This window comes from Zingiber officinale, chromosome 1A (assembly GCF_018446385.1).
Source record: "Zingiber officinale cultivar Zhangliang chromosome 1A, Zo_v1.1, whole genome shotgun sequence".
Classification (NCBI taxonomy): domain Eukaryota; kingdom Viridiplantae; phylum Streptophyta; class Magnoliopsida; order Zingiberales; family Zingiberaceae; genus Zingiber; species Zingiber officinale.
In genome coordinates this window covers 187,464,165-187,485,275 of record NC_055987.1, presented here as the reverse complement: position 1 = coordinate 187,485,275, position 21,111 = coordinate 187,464,165, and the positions used below count along the sequence as shown (strand labels likewise).

General features: G+C 37.6%; 2 protein-coding genes across 6 annotated transcripts in view; one reads left to right on the top strand and one right to left on the bottom strand.

Annotated features, from left to right (window-relative positions):
- Positions 1-10,829, top strand: part of LOC122038738 (phototropin-1A-like) — a 30,047-nt gene extending 19,218 nt beyond the window's left edge. For all 5 annotated transcript variants that reach the window (XM_042598649.1, XM_042598652.1, XM_042598651.1 and 2 more), the window contains 8 exons: positions 802-851; positions 1,163-1,269; positions 1,354-1,473; positions 2,670-2,721; positions 7,884-7,996; positions 9,041-9,181; positions 10,296-10,402; positions 10,502-10,829. In XM_042598649.1, coding sequence (XP_042454583.1) covers positions 802-851; positions 1,163-1,269; positions 1,354-1,473; positions 2,670-2,721; positions 7,884-7,996; positions 9,041-9,181; positions 10,296-10,394 — 682 coding nt within the window. In that variant the 3' untranslated portion in view covers positions 10,395-10,402; positions 10,502-10,829. The remainder of the gene's footprint in view (positions 1-801; positions 852-1,162; positions 1,270-1,353; positions 1,474-2,669; positions 2,722-7,883; positions 7,997-9,040; positions 9,182-10,295; positions 10,403-10,501) is intronic.
- Positions 10,830-13,078: 2,249 nt separating this feature from the next.
- Positions 13,079-16,581, bottom strand: LOC122038740 (EIN3-binding F-box protein 1-like). Its single transcript, XM_042598653.1, has 2 exons — positions 16,276-16,581; positions 13,079-15,758 (listed from the first exon to the last, which is right to left on the bottom strand). The coding sequence occupies exons 1-2, from the start codon at positions 16,298-16,300 to the stop codon at positions 13,822-13,824; spliced, it is 1,962 nt and encodes a 653-aa protein (XP_042454587.1). The 5' UTR covers positions 16,301-16,581; the 3' UTR covers positions 13,079-13,821.
- Positions 16,582-21,111: the final 4,530 nt, after the last annotated feature.

Here is a 21,111-nt window from a genome sequence, read left to right as displayed (position 1 = left end):
AAAAGACCTATCTACCCTTGCTTCTCACAACAAAAACCATAGTTATAGTTAGTAGTAGCAAGCCTAATTGTAGGCATGGTGAGTTTTGTCTATGGATTGTGGTAGTCGAGTTGCCATTCGTTGTGCCTTAGATGTTGCTGGTTAGAAATGATTATAGGCTATGCTTGGACATGGGGATGAAGACATTAAGCTTTACCTGTGGGAGATTTTAATATAGGTATTCCAATTAAAAAGGTTTGCCTATGGACAATGGTGGTTTAGTTGCCATTGGCTGGGCATTACATGTTGCCGGTTAGGAATTATTATATTGATGATTTTACTTGGACATTTGACGAATATATTAAGCTTTAACAGAGGATGTTTTGATCTTGCAGATTTTAGTCCCACTTTGGAGGTTGTGAACTAATGAAGAGGGCTCTATAAGCGTAGTTCAGTGAATTACAACAGATAATTTGAGCTTAAGCATTTTGTGTCTATGGTTGGTACAGAATGACTACTCTTGATCTATGCCCCACTGACATAGATCATCCAGTACTTAGTCGGTGTGACGAGAGAACACAGAGAACTTGGACTATTCTCTTATTGAACACAGTATAGCCCATTTGAATTTCTTCAAACTCTGATTATTGACATTGTTATTCATTGGAAAAAGTGTTGCAATTGTTCTTTTCTTTGAAATATGTGTGCTCTAGTATTTCAAGCAAAACACCCATCAATATTTTGTTTTGAAGGCCTTCATTTTCTGTTTCTAAAGAGTAATTACTCTCTCTGAATGCTTCTGAGAGCATCCTATTTGTACAGGTTTTATGCTGCAGAAGTAGTTGTAGCACTTGAATACCTTCACTGTCAAGGTATGCAGATAGCTCTTTGTAACTCTCAGCTGTTAATTCCTATTCTTGTTCTGAAAAATGCATCCTTTCTCAAGTGACTAAATCATCAATCTTGGCACAACACCAACATTATATCATTTCAGGTGGGGCCCAAAGTCTGGTTTAGAATGATATTTCAAACCTTGATTCCATGTATATTTATTTTTCTTGGTCTTGTAGTAATGAAGAATAACACCTTTAGTTTAACTTCATGAACTGGTTAAATTTTTTCTGTTGAATTCATGTCATATATCAGTGTCTTTCTATTGTTCAAGTTTGTTTATTTTCTATAGGTATCATATACCGGGACCTAAAACCAGAGAATATCTTACTTCAGAGAGATGGCCATATTTCTTTGACAGATTTTGATTTATCATGTTTGACACCTTGCAAGCCCCAGGTGGGTATATTATTTGATGCCATCATATATGAAACTGGAAATGCCATCTTTATGTACGTACCTTCTTTACTGCATCCATCTCAGCTTTTCCTGCCAAAAGCTGAGGATAAGAAGAAACAGACCAGAGGGGCTCCTCCAATATTTGTGGCTGAGCCAATGCGTGCATCAAATTCATTTGTTGGAACAGAAGAGTACATTGCACCGGTATGTATTGGCTGAATGAATAACTAGACAACATCTTCCTTGATATACAACTACTTCTACAGATATAAAATTACACATTTATTAATGAAAATAACTTGTGATGAAAATTAATGCTTGGTTTTATACTAACTGAAGACCCTGTTTACCTCTTTACCACTATATAAAGAAGTGCCATGACTTATCATGTCGTGAATGAGTTTAGTCCCACATCGGGGCATTTTAATTTTAGAGTTTATGTGAATTCCTATATATACACGTAATAGGTATCTCTTACTTTAAAAAAAAAAAAAGTAAATCCGTTATCTTAACAGCCCCCCTAGTGCCGGAATAGGTGTCTCTTACTAGAAGCTGCATATTGTTGGGCCACTACTTTTCTAGGTTAGCTTCTCCAAAAGAAATCCCCTGAAAAGGAGGTTGTTGATGTCAATGGCCCCCTCTCATCCAATCTATCTATGTTGACATCGGCCCCAATAACATGAAGATATCTTGTGGCTCGAACCAGTTCTAGTACACTTGTTACACTTGTTTCTTCATGAAGCTGAATTCCGACAGCATCCAGATGACATTGGTTGATTGTTGAGAGTACATGGTTTGAGTGCCCATGATATCCCATTTGTCCATTCCCTAGCTGCCACCCTTCATTCAGCTCGCCTCTTGCGTTTGCCAAACAACTAAAAGCTATGTCGCAATCAAGCCATTTGTCGATGACCACCTTTCCTCGTCTTGGATCTCCATTTGCTTCTTGGTCTTAAGCTCTTCTTCTAGCAACGGTCGACTGTCACCAGATCTACTCTATCAGCACCATATTCTTCACATGTGGTTCAACCCAATTTTTATATTTTTGATCTATGGTTCAAGAAGTAGCACTTGCAATCAAAGTGTTTGTGATTATGTTTATGGACATGACCTAGCTTAGATACAACATAGACATGGATGTTTTGTGCTAAGATGGATTAACTGTATAGTACTAGAAGTTGGCATTTAGATGCAAGTAGCTGAAGGGCAGAAAATACTTTCTGCATTAATTCTATCTATATTTCATGTAACTGTTAATTGCAACATAAATGATTTAGTTGGTTTAGCTAAATGACTGTCATTCTCTGCGTTAATAAGTTTGCTATGCTTGTTTTGTGAAATTTATATTTCTATACTATATTTGTTCATACAAGATCAATATCTATGATCTTATTTTGCAGGAGATCATTACTGGAGCTGGCCATACTAGTGCAGTTGATTGGTGGGCACTCGGTAGGTGGTATATTTTGTGGCAACACATTACCCAGCTTTTACTATGTTTTATGGCTTCAAGTGCATGTGTTTGTTTGATATTATTCAAACTTGTTGATGCTTTGGAACATAAACGAGTGAATAATAGGAATTTATTAAATCACAATAGTGAATACACATCAAACATATGGATTCAATAATGGAGTAAGTTAATGGTCAACAAATAGGAGGGCAATAATTGAGAGCGCTTGCAGTTTTCCCTGTATTTCAAAAGATTGCCTTGTCCATTCAAAACATGATTGATTAACTCGGAAATTTCAAAAGTTGGTCTGGCATCTACAAACACAGAATGATCATATTTGCACTGCTTGAAGCCAACAACTCCGATTATATTACTGAATTTATCAAATCAAGCTCCAGGGCTTTGTTTAAGACCATAAATGGTTATTCTAAGCCTGTAAACCATAGTAGCATCCTCCTCTTAGCAACATACCATGGAGAGTTCTCTATAAAAATGGTCTTGGGCAAATCGCCATAAAGAAAGACATTTTTCACATCTAGTTGATACATCAGCCAAGATTAATTTACAAAATTCTAATAGAATTCAGACGAGTAGTATGAGAGAACATCTAGTCAACACTATAAGTTTGTGTAAATCCTTTGCCTACTTGACAAGTTTTGTATCGATTAATAGTATCGTCAGTTTTATACTTCAGAGTAAATACTCAACAATATTAACGGAAGGTGGTGCAATCACAAGCTCCCAATTACCACAAGAGATAAGGGCGAACATTTCTTCATCCATTATAGTTCGCCAAGCAGAATGTTGATAGTAGGAAGTTGGAACTTTTGTAGATGAGAGAGACAACAAAAGCGCGGAAAGCAGGACCAAGGTAATCAAACGAGATATGGTTAGGCAAATGATGGGTAGTGCAAGAACGAATACCTTTAGGAAGAGTGATGAGCAAATCAATATCGGAGGGGCGAGGAGCATCAGGAGCTATAATAAGAGGAGACGAGGGACACGAGACAGGTTTTGGCCGAGAACGCCTCGTATACACCCGCAATTGTTTAGGAGATGGAACATCTGTAGTGGAAGATATGGAGGGTGGGATTGGTGTTGGTGGAGATGTAATGTATCAGATGGCTGAGCCAAATGGGGAAAAGTATGGTTGACTAAAAAAATGTAACATCTGTGCAAGTGTAACTGCGGTTTGTGAGTGGGTTAAGGCAACAATATCCTTTTGTGTATGAGAATATCCTAGCAGGATGCATTTAATGAGCGAGGAGACATTTATCCAAACTAGGAGTAAAATCATGAATAAAACAAACACACCCAAATATGCGAGGAGGCACAGAGAAAATAGGTTTGTATGAAGACATGAGAATAGGATATCCCCATGTAACACAGTAGATGATATCCTATTTATAATGAAGCACGCTGAGAACAACATCACCCCACAAATACTTAGGGACATGCATGTGATTGAGAAGTGTATGAGCTACGTCTAAAATATGATGGTGTTTGCGTTCAACAATTCAATTCTGTTAGGAAGTATATGAGTAGGACGTTTGATGAATTATGCCATGAGAATCACAAAATATAAAGTTTTCTGAGTGAACTCCAGTATCAGTACGAAGTAAGGGTGTCAATTCGAGTGGGTTGAGTTGGGTTGGAATTTTTTTTTTAACCCGACCTGAATCCGAATTCAACCTGAAACCCCTAAACCCGAGCCTGACCAACTTGAACCTAACCTGAATAACCCAAAAATCTGATTCAAAACGACTTTTGTTTTTTTGCTATTTTCCCTATAATTCTTCACTTTTATCTTAATACTTCATCATTATCATACTAACATTGATACTAATATACATAAAAACATCTTAATTTTCAAAATAAAATTCGATTTAACCCCCAAAAAACCACTAACCCCTAAATTCGGGTCAACCCTGGTCAACCAAACCTGACTTGAACCCAATCCGAAAATTTTTAACCCGAAAACCCTCTAACTTGAACTCGACTCTAACCTGAAAATGCCCAACCCGAACTTGATTTTTTTCATGTCGGCTCAGGTTGGGTTCATTTTTGACACCCCTAGTATAAAGAGTGTGCAAGTCGGATTTTTATTTCATTATAAAATGATTTTAGCACGAACCTCACTTCTATTTTTGAGTATATAACGCCATACGGGAGTAATTATCAACAAAAATTTTGAAATACTGAAAGTCCCCTCTAGATTCAACTCTACAAGGTCCCCAAACATCACAATAAACAAGTTCAAAAGTAATTCTAAAAGAAAAAGACGTGCGATGGTGTTTACCAAACTCACAGGAGTCGCACTGGAAATCAGTAGACTGAACAGGAACTAAACTTTTAAGAGAGAAAAGAGATGGGTGATCTAGATGACAATGCCACTGAAAATGAGATAGTTGCTGAGAGTGAATGGAACATGCAGGTGTAACAGAATCTAGATAGTATAGGCCATCACTCTCATGCCTTCCACCAATCAACCTCTTCTTTTATATGTCCTGAAAAATACAATAGGATAGATAAAACGATGCAGAATAGTTGAGTTTTTGTAAGGAGGCTTATGGACAATAAACTAACAAGAAATTTAGGTGCGAAGAGAATATTATCAAGAGTGATATGACAACACCTGTTCCCGTAATCGGAGAATAGGCACCATTGGCTAGACGGACAAGGGATAAAGATGAGAAATAAAAGAGGAAGAGAAAACATACTTGTTACCGGTAATATGGGCAGAAGCACGGGAATCCAACATCTACGACTTATTATGAGATACAACAAACACACTCTTGTAGAGGATGAGGCCAGTGGCAGAGGTAATGCCAGTAGAAGAGTGAAGCAATTTCTCATAATTAGTATGAGAAATAGAGACCATATCATTGTTAGGCGATGGTGTCGATGGTTCGTTAGATGCACTGTTAATCCAATCAAGCTTACCAAACTTCGCCTAACACTTCTCAGAGGCATGGTTGGAATGACCACAGTGAACACATGAACGACCATCCCTGGTGGCATCAGTTCCACGACCGTGACCACCATTACTACCCTGAGAGAACCTTGATTATGAGTAGCCATAGCCAAAGTGTTGGAAGATGGGGAAGAACAGGTGTCAGGGCGGCCCGTGGTCACACGAAGAAGCCGAGACAAAGCATTCGATAACGTAGGAATGTTATCACTTGCCAGTAGATTATCCCGAATCGGTCGTAGAGTGGAATCTAAATCAGAACTTTACGACCAAGAATTCCTCCCACTGATTCTTTCGAGTATGAGTGTCACGATAGAGAAGATGGTATAGTAGAATTTCATTAGCACCCCCCTTAGGAGCAGCAAAGTAGTTACTAATAGATTTATTATCTTAGCGAAGAGTTTTTCATATAATTCGAAAATACGAGAAACATTCTTGTCATTCGAATACATGCCTAATAAATCCCACATCTCTTTGGCAATTTCCACGAACATAACATTAGTGCTCACGGATTCCTCCATACTGTTGAGGAGCCAAGCCATAACAGAACAGTTGTTCGAACCCCAATTTCAATATTTTGGATCTTTAGGGTTACTTAGGAGGGCCTGATAGAATATGCTCTTTTTTCTTGTGGGACCAGGAATACTTCAAATGAACGTGACCATAAGAGGTAGTTGGTCCCATTCAATTTAATGGTGGTAGTCAAATTAGGTTTAGAATCTAAAAATGTCATTGTAGGAGAAAGTCAAAGGCAGAAACCTGAGTAGTAGTAGATTAGAGTAGCAGCAGAGTTTCGGGTAGTGGTGGCATGAGGACCGTCAGTAGCAGCAGGAGGAAAAAAATGAGCAGAGAAGAAAAAAAAACAACAGAAAATTAGGTCAGAGAAGGATCAACTTGCTCTACTACCATGTAAAAGAGAGAGGTAGGATAATTTTATATCTTTTTTTATTTGTGTAGGTATTTATAGACATAGGACACCTTATAATTATGTTTATCAATTGTTAATTACAATCAATTACAATCCCGACACAATCCCTTCAATTAAGCTAATCAATTACAATCCCTACAATTAAGCTAATTACACTAAAGTCTATAGTCAAAGATGCTAAAGTATTGAACAATGATCATGACTTTATTCATGTAACTCATTGTTACTTGAATGATTTAATCAATATCTTACATATATGTTTGCTCGTTTGCAGTTGAAATAGTTGGGAGTCATGTTTTGTTTTACACTTGCTAGCCAGAGAGGAAATTATTGTTAAAACAAATTCAATCTTAATATTGACATTGCAACTCATCACGCATCCCTGATGTCGTCCATGCCTTGACAATTTTTCTGCCACTATGTCTATCACTCTCATGCTTAAGAGTGACCTCCATATTAGGAGTGGGGCTAGTCTCCGCACATGATGATCTATGAATGCTTGGCTTCTATTTCTATCACTGTTAGCGGTCAGTTCTTAAAATATTCCTTGAAGAACCAAAGAACTGTGATACTTTAGGAGTTTTGACGGCCTCAATTCCTCAAGGTATCTGCTGGCAAGAGTAGTTTCACTCTCATAATACCTCCATCAGGAATGCAATTGTTATACTTCCATTGCTAGTGGTTAATATAATTTAAGTCAACTCCTCAAGGTATCTACTAATTAACTTGTTAGTGGTTAATGCAATTGTTCCATTAGCTTGATTCATGTAGCCATTGCTAGTGGTTACTACTTGTTACTAAGCTGTACACCATCAGTTACAAGACACTAATTCGATGCAGCACATGTTACATACTGCATATACTGCCCAGTATGTCCTGTGGTTGTACCACCAAAATTGAGTGATCTGCCTACTAGTCAGCCATGGGGCACGTAATTCAATTGTTTCAAGTGAAATTTGAAAGTCTCTGATGAAACTCAATTTCTAGTAGCTATTTACATGAATCAAGGTACTTTTTTCCTTTCATTACTTTATGAAAGAAAATACCCAGATATGGATGTAGAGATGTCAATTGTTTTTCTTAAATAAAAAGAAGCTAGAACATCCTTTTGATCTCCTTTCAATAATTATTTCTAATAATCTTACGAATATATTGTGTTGGAACTTATTGCATCTCTTCTTACATGAGTACCACAGTGACGAGTTGTGCATCAATTTCAGTAATTTCACTTACTAATTTTACCACACATTCTACTTTGTTAGGCATTCTTCTTTATGAGATGTTGTATGGTTATACGCCATTTCGAGGAAAATCTAGGCAGAAGACATTTGCTAATGTTCTTCACAAGGACCTAAGATTTCCTGGAAGTATCTCGGTGAGTTTATTTTCTGTTTCATCAATCGAAGTATTTCTATCAAATTACAAAACTGGCAAAATTCTATATTTTTTTGTAGCAATATATACTTAGTTACTTCTAATCTGTGATGAATTTGAATATTTGCAAGTTAGAACAAATCATGTAAGCACTCTGGATGATCATTTGTCCTTTTGCGACTGTTGCTGAGCTCGTATATTCATAGAAGTAATTTTTATTCTCCAATGAACAAATGTTTCAAAACTAAAGTGAATAAGTGTTTCACGAATAAGAATTAGAGAAGTATGATATAAGCATATCATAATGATTGAATAACAAGTAAACAAGTATAACAGTAGATGCTCTATGGTGTTCAAATTAAGCCTAAGCTACAGATGGTGCCAATTTATACACGTGTTCTTTAACACCCAGCAGCCTCTCCATCAAAATACACTTGAGCATGGATCATGAACAAATTTGTAAGAGATAGTAAGCCCAAGGTACATGGGTTTGCACAAACTGAGTTCATATTCAATGATTATTCAAGAATACTTAAGGATAAGACGGGGTTCCTGACAGTTCCATCTCATACACTTCTTAAGATTTGATTTCGATATTCCTTTACCTTGAAAGATTAGCTAATAGGTGACAGGGACAATGCAATTATCATTTCATGGTTTAACCCTTACTCCAAAATTTTGATATTTGTAACTTTTCTTGCCATGCCAAAGGAACATGAAATTGGTAGAATTTTAAATCCTATTGAAGCAAATGATAGTTAATATAACTTGATATTTTTTTGCGCTTCTCACCATATTGGAATCAACTCCAAATTTTACAGCCTTATTCCTGGAATATGATTCTAAATGCAAGGTGTAAGGTGATTGATTGGGTATGAACAAGAAATGTTTTAGCAATCTGTTCATTGATTAAATAATTTATTTATTGCATGCATCCTCTTATTGGATGTGCACGGTTGATCTGTTCAGAATTTATGTTGTGAATTTAGTTGAATTTATTCTACTTTGCATGATTGCTAAGTGTTGGCATTGTTATTTTGTGCAGGCAAGCCTTCCTGCAAAACAGTTGATTTATCGGTTGCTGCATAGGGATCCTAGAAACAGATTAGGCTCATGCCATGGAGCTAATGATGTTAAGCAACATCCCTTTTTCCGTGGCATCAACTGGGCTCTTGTGCGTTGCATGGTAGGATTATTTTGCTCAAATATATGTCATGATGTCTGTTATAATCCTGGCATTGTTACCTGTTTAAGCTTACTTTGTTCATGTTATATGTTTTTGGCATGCATTTTAAGATTAATCCTTTAAGTTGTACAAGTAAGAAAACAAACACAAGCTTAGTTACAACTCTGAAAGAACAAACTGACAAATTTGCTAAGGTTGCACAACTAAATCGTCTCAGTGTTGGACATTATTGTTTAAAAGATTCTATTATACAAGGTTCCTGTTCATAAGATGATCCATCCCTGTGCAAACAAGTTCCCATAATGTGAGTTCTCTCTTGTGAACATTTTCTTTTCATTTTGGTCCTTGATTCTGCTGAGGAAAGACACCTAACTAGTTTCTAGTTACCTTTCTACTTTTCTGTCATTGCTTCATAGCTTTTCTATAGAAAACCCATAATACATGCTGCTTCTATCCTTGACAAGTCTCTCTGGGCTTCCATTTTCCCTTCATGCTTGACCTTGAAACATACCTTTTCAAAAAGTTTGGTCCTCAAATTAGCCATTTCCAACTTACCAATTCATTGCTTATGTATTCTCTATCTCCCGATCTGGGTTGCCACAAAATGTTTGACAGACTCAAGGGGGAAAAAGTGAAAATGAGGCTGTTCTCTGCCTGCCTTTGGTTGCCTAGTGTAAAGAACAAGATGGAAAGTAGGACATGTCTTGCCTCAGTTTAAAAAATGGTGCCAGTCACCAAAAGTTTGTACGAAGGGTTACAGAATAACAGAAGGACGCAATATAAACTCTTCACCTTTGCCGCCAACACCAAAGTTCTATTCAAATAATTTTTATCCAATCAATCTGTCTAACTAAAACCTTTGATGCTAGGAATCAAATAGTAGCTTGTGCACTGAATTACTTTTCATGGATATTTAATACAATAAATTATGCTGGGATCTTTCTCCATCTAAGAGACGGTTAACCAATAACCCTTATTGCTCCTCTTTGTTACTGGAAGTTCTGTATAAAGATTAGAATGTGTTTTTCTTTCATGATAATCAAGCAAGTGACTTGTGTGTTTGATTGCTTTAGAGATTTAGATCTTAATGAATGATGCACCTTTCTTTGTTCAGAACCCTCCCAAGTTGGTCGTTCCTCTATTTGATACTAAAACGGCGGAGGATGCTAAAATGGCAGATCCAGAACTAGATAATCTGCAAACTGTCTTTTGAGTGAGGAGGTATTTGCTTATATTCTCGAGCATGTTATATATAAGCACTATTTTTTATGTATTTAATACACCCTTGAGTCAATCGCAAAAGCTAATTCTTTTTCCCAGAGTGACTGTTTGGTCGTACATTGTGATGGCAACCCCCGTCGGCTGGGTATATCTCTTGGCATGCGACATATCTATAAAGCTGCATGATTTATGCAAGGTGGTTCTACTCCATGCACATATCCTACTTTCTTTTCTGAGGTCTGATTTAGCTGCTACAACTAGGACAATTAACAGCAAGCTAGGAATGATATCGTTAAATTCTAGCGGTTGCATCTTCTTGTCGAACAGTTTCACTTTTCCCCCTTAATTTATTGTATTTTCTTTGTTAAATAATTACTCGGATCTAATGTTAAACTAAGTTTTTTTCTACGCCCACGCATTTTGACCAGCTTTACTGGTAAATTGCAGCAGCATATCCGAATTGGCTTTTTCCAGATTAACATCTTGGTAGATTTATTCTGAGAACTAGGAAAGTGTATTATAATGCTCCGATATAATTTGATATCGCGTGAAATCAGATAAGAACAAGAAGGATCGCTAAGAGAAGAATGCCCTTGTGGCCCTAAGCTAAATTTAAATTAATTAATTGCTTAAGTTTATCAACTTCATAGTTAATGTACTGTGCAAGACTATCTATCGAGTGTATTAAGGTGGCTAGCTGTTTGTAGCATGCTCTTAGTTTATCATGTGTAAGTTAATTCTCTTTGTACTATATGTTTAAACATTTAAATTGTTTATGCCCCAGGCTTGTAGTCAACTAAGTCCATTCAGATAGATGGTTGTCGGGATCAATTGTGCATTTGGTTCTATAGAATTATTATTTTATATTTAGATAGATCGGTTGTTGGGGTAAAGCTCGCTTGTTGCATTTGGGCACAAATTCAATCTTTTACGTATTTGTGCCACAGCATATAAGGCAGCATTTCGGTGGATCTACCCACTGAAAAAAATCTCATGTTCTTTGATTTTGTACATCAATTTATTATAGAACAAACATATAACACCATTTAAACAATATGCCCAATCATTCTTTAGAATAATATCATATAATCAATGGTAGGATAATATATTTGTAGTCAAGTGTTTGGTTCATCATATACCATTTTAGGTCAAGCATTTCTTCTAATGCATCATATCTTATCGTTATTTAAGTTGGATGATAATGCATATGTTTTGCACTATGTATATAATTTAGATTCATAGGTATATATATATATATATATATATATATATATATATATATATATATATATATATATATATATATTATTGTCAATAAATATCTACTTGTATAAAAATAGAACTGCATACGCGCATATCTACTTGTATAAAAATAGAACTGCATACGTGCAGGTCTATATTCTCTAACAGTGTCACGATTGCATATTGCTTCTATACCTTTTAAAACTTTGAATAAAAATATCATAATTGGCAAAGGACTAAATTTATTATTGTTGTCTTTTTCCGTCGTGGAAGAGAAAAATAATGCACAAACAAAATTGATTACTTCCTGGTTATCTAGTTGCTTAAAAAAAGTGATTTGACTTAATAATAATAATAATAATAATAATAATATTCATCCCCCTCCACAGTCCATCCGGAATTTATTCCTAGGGAAATAAAATGAATTTTAGGGAATTCAAATCTTGCTCTATTATAGTAATTCAACTTTTTAGATGGAAATAATTTATGCCCCTAAGGGCTGCTTTGGCTTTTTCACACTTGTAATAAAAGATTACAATCGGACTTTTTAATTCGTGTGACAAAAAAAACATGATTATTAACTACTGATTATTAATACAGATAATTAAAGTATGAAAAAAAAATTCAAATATATCAAATTTCGATTCCAAAATCTCATATAACAACATCTCATATTTTTTTTAAGAGGACAGACTTTCGATCTTGAGAAACTGATGACTTAAAATTTATCCAACATGCGCCTATAACATATGTATATGTATAAACCTACTTCAATATCTATAGAATCAGTACTAAGAGAACCGTTAAGATAACGAATTTTTTTTTTTTTTTTTTTTTTTTTTTTTTTGTTGTGTGAGAGGACAGACTTTTTAAAATGATGCTTGAGAAGCTGACAAAAATATATGTTCAAATATGATAAATTTCGATTCCAAAATCTCATATAACAACATCTCCTACTGTCCCGAGAGGACAATCGGACTTTTTAACATTATGCTTGAGAAGCTGGTGAGATCAACCGAGCCCAATTTCAATAAACAAACATAGACAACTAGCTTTCAATTAAAAAAATACATCAAGAACGGTAAAAGGAACCAAATTAAATATTTATCACTGACTCAATGATACATGACAGCTATCAAATGCTACAATGCACAACTTCACATGACAACTTGCTGCATTAACAGATAAAGGTAACATAACTGTTAAATATTCTTTTAAAAATAAAAAAAAAATCTAAGATACAAAAATGCATCAAGATGCAATAGTCACAGATATTGTTGCAGCCAATAAAAGATACAAAGATGAATCAAGATCATACACCATAAGAGATTGGAAAGATACGCTACATCTTTCACCATCCATAGGCACCACCAATTGAGAACATCATAATCTATAACCAAACTTTTATACAAATATGCAACAGCCACAACACAGTAAAAAAAAAAGCAGTTTATTTTATTATTGAAAAGGTTGCAAACATCACAGTCCATGATCAGCCTGGAAAAGTAGGATTTGACGAAAAAACAACCAACAAAGGTCGCCATGGCAATGCTTCAATAACATGCAGCCATATAGCCAAATACCATGAATCTCAGGCATCAAACAAACTGTACAAAGGCAACCAGACCAGACCAACAAGACAGACTGACCCAAATTACACAGCGGACATAAAGCACACACTGCAAACAACAAAGGACTCTGACACCTGAAACTTGATATGAGTTCGACCTGCAAACTTTAACAATATGATAACTTGGCTAAAACACCAACGAAGCAAACTATTAAGCTTCCTTGGCAAGATGAACCAGGATCACAGGAAAAATATCAAGACCATGACATACCTAGGCTCGGAAGTAGAAAACTACTACCGAAACTAAGACTGAATATGGTAATTCCAGAACCAAGGCCAAAAATTGAGGAAAGTAAGCTGTTGGGTTCAATGATTGCTTACCTCCACAAAACAGAGTTCCTTTGCAAGAACATCAGTAAACATGACGGCCAGGGGTCCATGGAAATTGACCAAAAGGTGAAAGCTCAAGTCCAGAGGACATGAACCAAAAAAACAAACTCAAAGATACTTCTGTTTTCCACTCTTCTGGTGCCGAAGGTCATGAAAGAAGCCAAAAGATTAGACTCCCAAGAAACTCACTTGCACCATTGTTTAGTCCTCCCTACTTCTAGGAAATGATGTCGGACCACCATAGCTTTTCCTCGAGCAACCCAACTGCATCAGTGCTGATCAAACGGCACTGCTGAAGATTTAGGCCCACCATTGACTGCCCCATATTTGCCAACAATGGCATAATTTTTTCAGTGATTGAGCATCTTGCAAGAGAGAGAATACGCAAGTTAAGCTGTTTTGCAGATGCAAGGACTGCCACGCCATAGTTACCTATTGAGCAATGTGATAAATCCAGATCATCAAGCACAGAGCAGCAGTGGGCAATGAACGTGAGGCTCCTATCAGTGATCTTTGTACATCCATCAAGATTAAGCATCTTCAGAGTACTTCCGTGTGCATTCACCAACATGGAGATCAATGCATCAGAAATACTAACACAACCTCTTAGATTTACCTCCACTAAACCCACTTTAGAATTATCAATCAGTGGAGCAAGCGACACATCAGTAACTCCAGCTTGACCTCCCAAGTTTAATTTCCGTAACTGGGGGAAGATCTTCCCCACCACTTGTAAGCTAACACTTGTGACACCTGGACAATCCTGAATGGTTAAGGACTCAAGTGATATGCATGATGGCAGTTGAGGAGGGGCAAAAGCTAAATCTTTGATGCCCAGACATGTAATCAGGGCAAGTGACTTCAGCTTCGGACATGTGAAGAGAGCACTGAGAACACCTACAAATGTTATCCGGTTACAGTCCTCAAGATGCAAATTTTCAAGTGTCCAAGCTTTTTCGGCAAAAGCTCTCAAACCAGCATCAGTCAAGTAGCAAGATTTGCGAACAAAAAGCTGCTTCATGAAAGGGGAACCTTTTGCAACAGCTTGCAAGCCTATATCAGTAAGCCCACTGCAATTGATGATACTGATGGACCTCAGTTTCTGCAGCCCACAAGTATTGCCCATAACCCAAAATCCCTTCTCACCAACGTTCTGGAGAGAAGTCAAAGATATATCCGTTAGGTTCTTTCCGTATTGGCCAATAACTGCAAGAGCTAAGTCAGTGACATTCAAAGACTGAAGTTTTATCCTCTCCAAGGAAGAGGAAGGAGAAGATACCAAGCTGGCAATTCCTTGGTCACCAACTTGTGGGCAGTCCTTGATGGTAACATACTTCAATTTCAAACACCGCCGACCAACAACCTGAAGAGCTTTATTACTTATGCTTGAAGATGATTCAATAGTGAGAGATATCAAGTTAGGGCACTTTAGAGCAACAGCCATCAAGCCCTTGTCAGAGATTTGTGGACACTGGCAAAGGTCTAGTTTTTCCAACAATGGGCATTCATCAGCAATCTCTTCCAGACCAGCATCAGTGACCAAGGGCACCTTCCACATGGATAACATCCGAAGTGAAGGACAAGCATGGGCAATTGCAGAGAGCCCGACATTAGATAGCTTAGTTGAGTCATTTCCTTGGATGAAAAGTTTGCCTAGTCCACCACGGCTACAAGTTCCTAGTGCAATAGCAGCGAGTCTAATATCAGTAGCTTCCTCAGCTGCTAAGCGCCTGGTAAGAAAGCCATTGTTATGAATTTCCTGCTGGCTTAAAGATGGATGCTCATTCAGGTCTGGCAAGGACTTGCTCACACATTGTAGGTTAGGCTTCAACTGACCAGCACGTTCAGAAGAACAGATGCTGCTCAGTAGCATGAGCCAACGTTTAGAAACACAAGCAGAGTTACTTCTTTCTTTATCTCCTGGCAATCGTCTGAGGATTTCAAAGAGGCACTCATCAGGAAGAATGTCAATTGAGCAGGGCTGCTGTTTTTCCTCTGCAGTTATCTCTTCAGCTCTGAGGATGTGCGGGACAGCGACTCGTGACCTCTTGCGAGGGGGGCAGTAAACATCAACTGTATGAGCGAGAGACCTGAGAAGACTCGAATCCATGAGATTCGAGAAAAAAGGGCCACCAGGACAGATATCATCACTGCCTGCAGAGACAATGAAGACAAGAGGGTGAGTTTCAGTCCAGGGAGGTGAGAGTATTTATGTAATTAGCATAGCACACTACAAACAGACAAGACGCTACGGTGGAATTTCTTATTTCACTTTTTCTTATGATGTTATAGCCGAAACACATGAACTTATGTTCGATATCCTTAAAAGCATAGCAAAAAATCTACTCCCGGACAAAGAACCCTAATTGCCCCTCCAAAAAAAATGAGGCAGAAGCAAAACCAATCAAAGATTTGTACCTATGACCTGAGATGCGAAGTCAAAAACAAGAATAAAAGTAAATACTAAAAAATATTAATAGATCTACACCATCACCTTAATTTAACAAGCTTTAAACCCCTCAAAAGAAAGTCTAGCCATCAAAACAACCAGCGTGAAGAAATCCCAACTAGGAACTCAAAAATCCCAACAGATCCAGCCCCGAGCCGACCGATTTCCTCCAAGAAAACACTAAGAAGCAAGCTAAGCATACAAGGATCAAAGAGGGATCACCTCCGCGTTTGACGAGAGCCGCCATGAGTGCAGACGAGGAAGGAGCAGCCCCGAGGAGCCAAATCCGAGCACCAGCAGCGAAAACAGCAACGGAATCAAGACGATTTCCGGGGAAAAGGCCGCCGACGAATCAACGGCGAAACCAGAAAGCATGAGGAGAAGAAACCCTAAGAGATGGAGCGACCCGCGAGAGGGCAAAGACGGAAGGGAGAGGAAGAAGAGAAGGGGAAAGAGGATATGGATGTGGCCGTTTGGGAAAGCGGGGCATTCCGCAGACCTCACAAAATAGAGAGAAAAAAAAACATGGAAATGGGGCGAGATTTGTGAGCGGGCGGAATCCTAAGCAGGTTCGGGGGGATGGACCTGGACCGTTGAACGGACCAAGTGGGGTCCACCGTGACGTTTCTGTCATTTCCGACCAAGTTCATTGCATCCTCCCGCAGGGACAGTCAATGGGTGGTTGAGAGGGTAAATCCTGATAGAATGGACATCTCTGATTCTATAAATTCGGATTATAATTTGTACATTTTAAATCTGAAATCCTGAATCTTAACTCATCCCTTAAATTTCAGAATTTCCGGTTTCATCTGCCTAACTATCTAAATCACTTATGATATTCTTAAAATACCCTTCCTTTTTCTTTCCCCAATTTTTTTTTATTTTTATTCTATTCTTTTACAAATTTACTATTCTCAATATAGAGAACTCAGAATCGGTATAATAAAAATATAAATAAATTCCATGATTATTCAATTAAAAAAAAAAGAGAATGGGCATTTTAAAATATAATATGTAATTTGGATATTATGAAAGTTAAGTAAAATATTTGTCCACTCACTATTTGTGAGGGGTTTGCTATTTAATTGTCTGTTTTGTATATAAGAAACTTATAAATATTTGGGGTTGTTTCGGAACAATCTTATCAAGTCATAACTTACTTAAATCTTTATTGATGTTTTCTAATGCTTCCTTTCAATCAGTTGTTTGGATGTTCCTTTCTAAATGTTTTTCAATTGATAATAGCCTATTTTCTAATAATGTTATTCTATAATGTACTGTAGTTTGTTAAACTAAAGTTTGATCTCCTTTTTTAGTTAGTTCAATATTATAATATATGTTTTCTTTTATCTTAGTAAATTGTTTAGAGACATCTAAAACTTAGAGTATTCTCATAGTGTAGTTTTTTCATTTAAATTTGATTTCCTCAAGTGTTATAGGTAAAAGTTTAAGTTCACTTTCTATTTGAATTTTATTTGTTGTGAGTAGGTCTTTAATCTGAAATAGTACAACTTTGAATTGAAGTTCAAAAATTTAGGTTTATTTTCTTCAATAAATTTTGAAAGAGACAAAAATTCTTTCTTTGTTGAAATGCTAAGTAAATTCCACGGACTAAATCTTCTATTTAAGGAGTCTTGTGAGTTTTTAAAAAAAGTCTATATTTTCTTTTAAGTCACTTATAATCCGTGTTTGTTGTATGAGAGTATTAGACACTTTATATAATAAGTTCTTTATCTGTTGTTGTTGAGAGTCCAAGGTAGCTCTTATACTGAGGAGTAAATTTATGATAGTGTTTAGGGTAAGGATCATCATTATGTAAACAATGAAAATATTTTTAGAATTTAATATAGCAATTATATTTGTGTTGGTCAGAAGTAATAAATTTTCTAACTGAAAATTATGAAGCTAGGTCTAAAAAGTCAATTCTTCGAAAGTCATGGAAGTTGTTGGAACTAGAAATCATTCATGGTCTGAAGACTCTTAGGGCTATAATACCAATATTTTAAATAATATATCAAGACAGACATAGCAGTCTGATAGTTAGGTTTAATGATTATAAACTTTCAACTTCACAAAATGAGGAAAATGAAGCAAATGAAAACTTCAACCTAATGAATATTGAAGAACTTGAAGGCGATGATACCTTACTCAAGAATACTATACACAGATTACAACAACTAGACAGAAGATACCTTCAATTAACCAATCAACTCTTATACCCAACATATAACATAAATTGTATGTTTCAGCAAGATACACAACAAAAATTTTTTTTGATGGCTTAAATGAATACATTTACATACCTGCAGAAATAACAACTCACATAACTCCAGAGGAACTAATATAACTAGAAAACTTTGACAAACAACAATAAAAACTTGACTCTGACTAGAAATTTTACTTTGACTAGCAAAGAAATATAATTTTTATAAAACAATTCAATGAGATTAATCTCACGAATCCAGTAAAATCTACCATGATCTTCACTACCTCTAGACTACCAATGATCTAGTATTTAGAAAGTTATATGAGAACTGCGGATTATGGATATGACCATCCACCAAGGACAAAAATAACTTTATACACAAACAACAATCCTTTACTTTGAACTATATGGAAAAGAAGGCCATCTGAAATTACTTATTTCAGAAAAAATTCAGTCTTACTAAACATAGCTGAGTGTGATAACCCCCAGATGTATGATACTTATTTAGAATAATGGATTGTCTCAGTTTGAAGAGATTACCAAGTTAGTGTCGAATCGTAAATACATTTGGGGAGGGGGTGAACAATGTTCGTAAAAAAATCACGAGTTAAAATGAGTTATACAGCGAAAAGGGAAACAAAAAGACGATGCTGACAATGCCAAGTTTTACTTGGTTCGGAGTCTATAACTATTCCTACTCCAAGGCCCGCAATCGTCGATCGCTTTCGTTGAGCAATCACTATCAGTGCATAAATGGATTACAAAGATTGAGTACAAAACTGAAAATAAAACTTGTTACCAACAAACAGAAAGGAAAATGAAGTCTCTCGTTCCTTAAACTTTGGAGCATCCTTTCGGTGTCGTCGGAGTCTTTTCGAAGCAGCACTTGAATATGACAGTTGTAGCAGATTATGTACTGAAGCTGCTAGTTGAAGGCCATTATATAGGCCCATTTCAGGGGCCTAGCCTGGACCATACTGACGTGGCTCCATTAGTTGACACGCTCCAACTCAGCTCCTGGATAAGTTTTCTGGTTCGGACGCCTGGACCAATTTTGGATGCTCGGGCGCTCAGACCGCCCGGGTGCTTATGGCACCCTCCCGGGTGAGCTGGTTCGGGCGCCCGGACTCTGGGCGCCTGGACTTCCTTTTTTCAGCAGTTTCTTCCTTATAAAAAGGGTTAGTCCAGACAATAGAAAATATGTTTATCCTGCAAAATAGAGTTAGCACAACATTAATAAAATAGGAGTAGTAATTAGATCTTCCCCCCCCCCCCCCCCCCCGAGACCAGGATCTAGTCAAGGTCTCAACTTAAATTTCCCAAATGGACTTAAGTTGGATTGATGCCTACAGTTCCCTCAACCAAGAACGTGTCCTCACTGTATCTATCCTTCATTTGCTTACTTTCACTTACTACTTGTAGTCCCTTGATTTGCCTTTGACCCACTAGGTCTTCCCGCTAGTTGTCAGGTCCATAGACCCAACTGGACTTCGACCGGTTATCAGGTCTCACAGATTCAACCGGACTTCCCGCCAGATATCGAGCTCCACGGACCTATTTGGACTTCTCATTAGTTATCGGGTCTCACGGACTTAACTGGATTTCAGCCTGGTGTCAGGTCCTTCATGTGGGAACCCCAAGGTTATTTTGGTGTGATCAACAAGTTAAGTTATGTCCTGTGTGTTTCTAACCTTGTGTCTAAGTGTGCAGAAGCTTAGGAGCACAGGTACTCGAGTGGAAGACGCAGCTAGAGAGAAGGACGGCACGCGGTGCGTCCGAGGGACGAGGTGCTGCGGAAGAGTACCTCGGTGGACGAGAAGGAAGCGTGTAGTGGTTCCGAGGGACGAAAGTCGGAGCGGAAGATTGCTCGGGGAGTAAGACACGTAGCTAGCGAGAAGGTCGGCACGGGGGTGCAACCGAGGGACGAAGACTGCGGATGAGTACGCTGGTCGACGAGAAGGAAACATGCGGCGATTCCGAGGGATGAGAAGCTGGAGCGGAAGGCTGCTCGAGAAGATCGGAAGTTGGGTTCGGGTGAGCTCTATTCCGAATGGCAGAGATCACCCAAACGAGTGGATCCGGAGTAGAAGACCCGGACCAAAGACGAGTTGAACAGGAGCCGAGAGCCCGGACCAAAAAGTCAACAATGTTGACTTTAATGGTCCGGGCGCCCGGAGTCATTCCGGACGCTTGGACCATCCGGGCGCCCGGAGTCTGGTTTTTTACCAGATCGAGGTTTGACTCAATCTGAATGTTGGGGATAAAGTTTTATCCCCCCTAGGATGCCCTGACCAAGGTTATAAATTTAGCCTTGGTCCAGAAGCTTTTCAACGAACTCAGAATTGTAATTCCAACGCTTGTGTGTTATTAGAGTTAAAGCTTCTGTTTCTGTGCTTCAACGTTGTAAGAGGCTTCTCCGCCTGAAGGAGTATTTAGTGCGCTTAATCTTCCTTGGATTAACAACCTCCCCGGTTGTAACCAAGTAAACCTCTTGTCTCTTACTTTATGTTTTTAATTTACTGTTCTGCTTTATTTATGCAAGTGTTAGCTTAAAGATTTTGAGGAAGGGTTGTTTCTTTTATTTTACAGGATTATCCAACAATCCCCTCCTAACCGACCGCAACGGTCCTACAAGTGGTATAAGAGCCGAGACGTCTCAGAAGGACTAACCGCCGTCTGAAGCAATAAAATGATGGTCGGAGTTAGTGACAACCCACCAACATTCGAGGGGGAGTTTGTCATTTGGAAACAAAAAATGGAGGCATATTTAAATTTAGATTATGGTATTTCTTTAATATTGAAATGTGGTTATGAAACACCAAAGACAACGAATAGAGAAGAACTCGATCTAC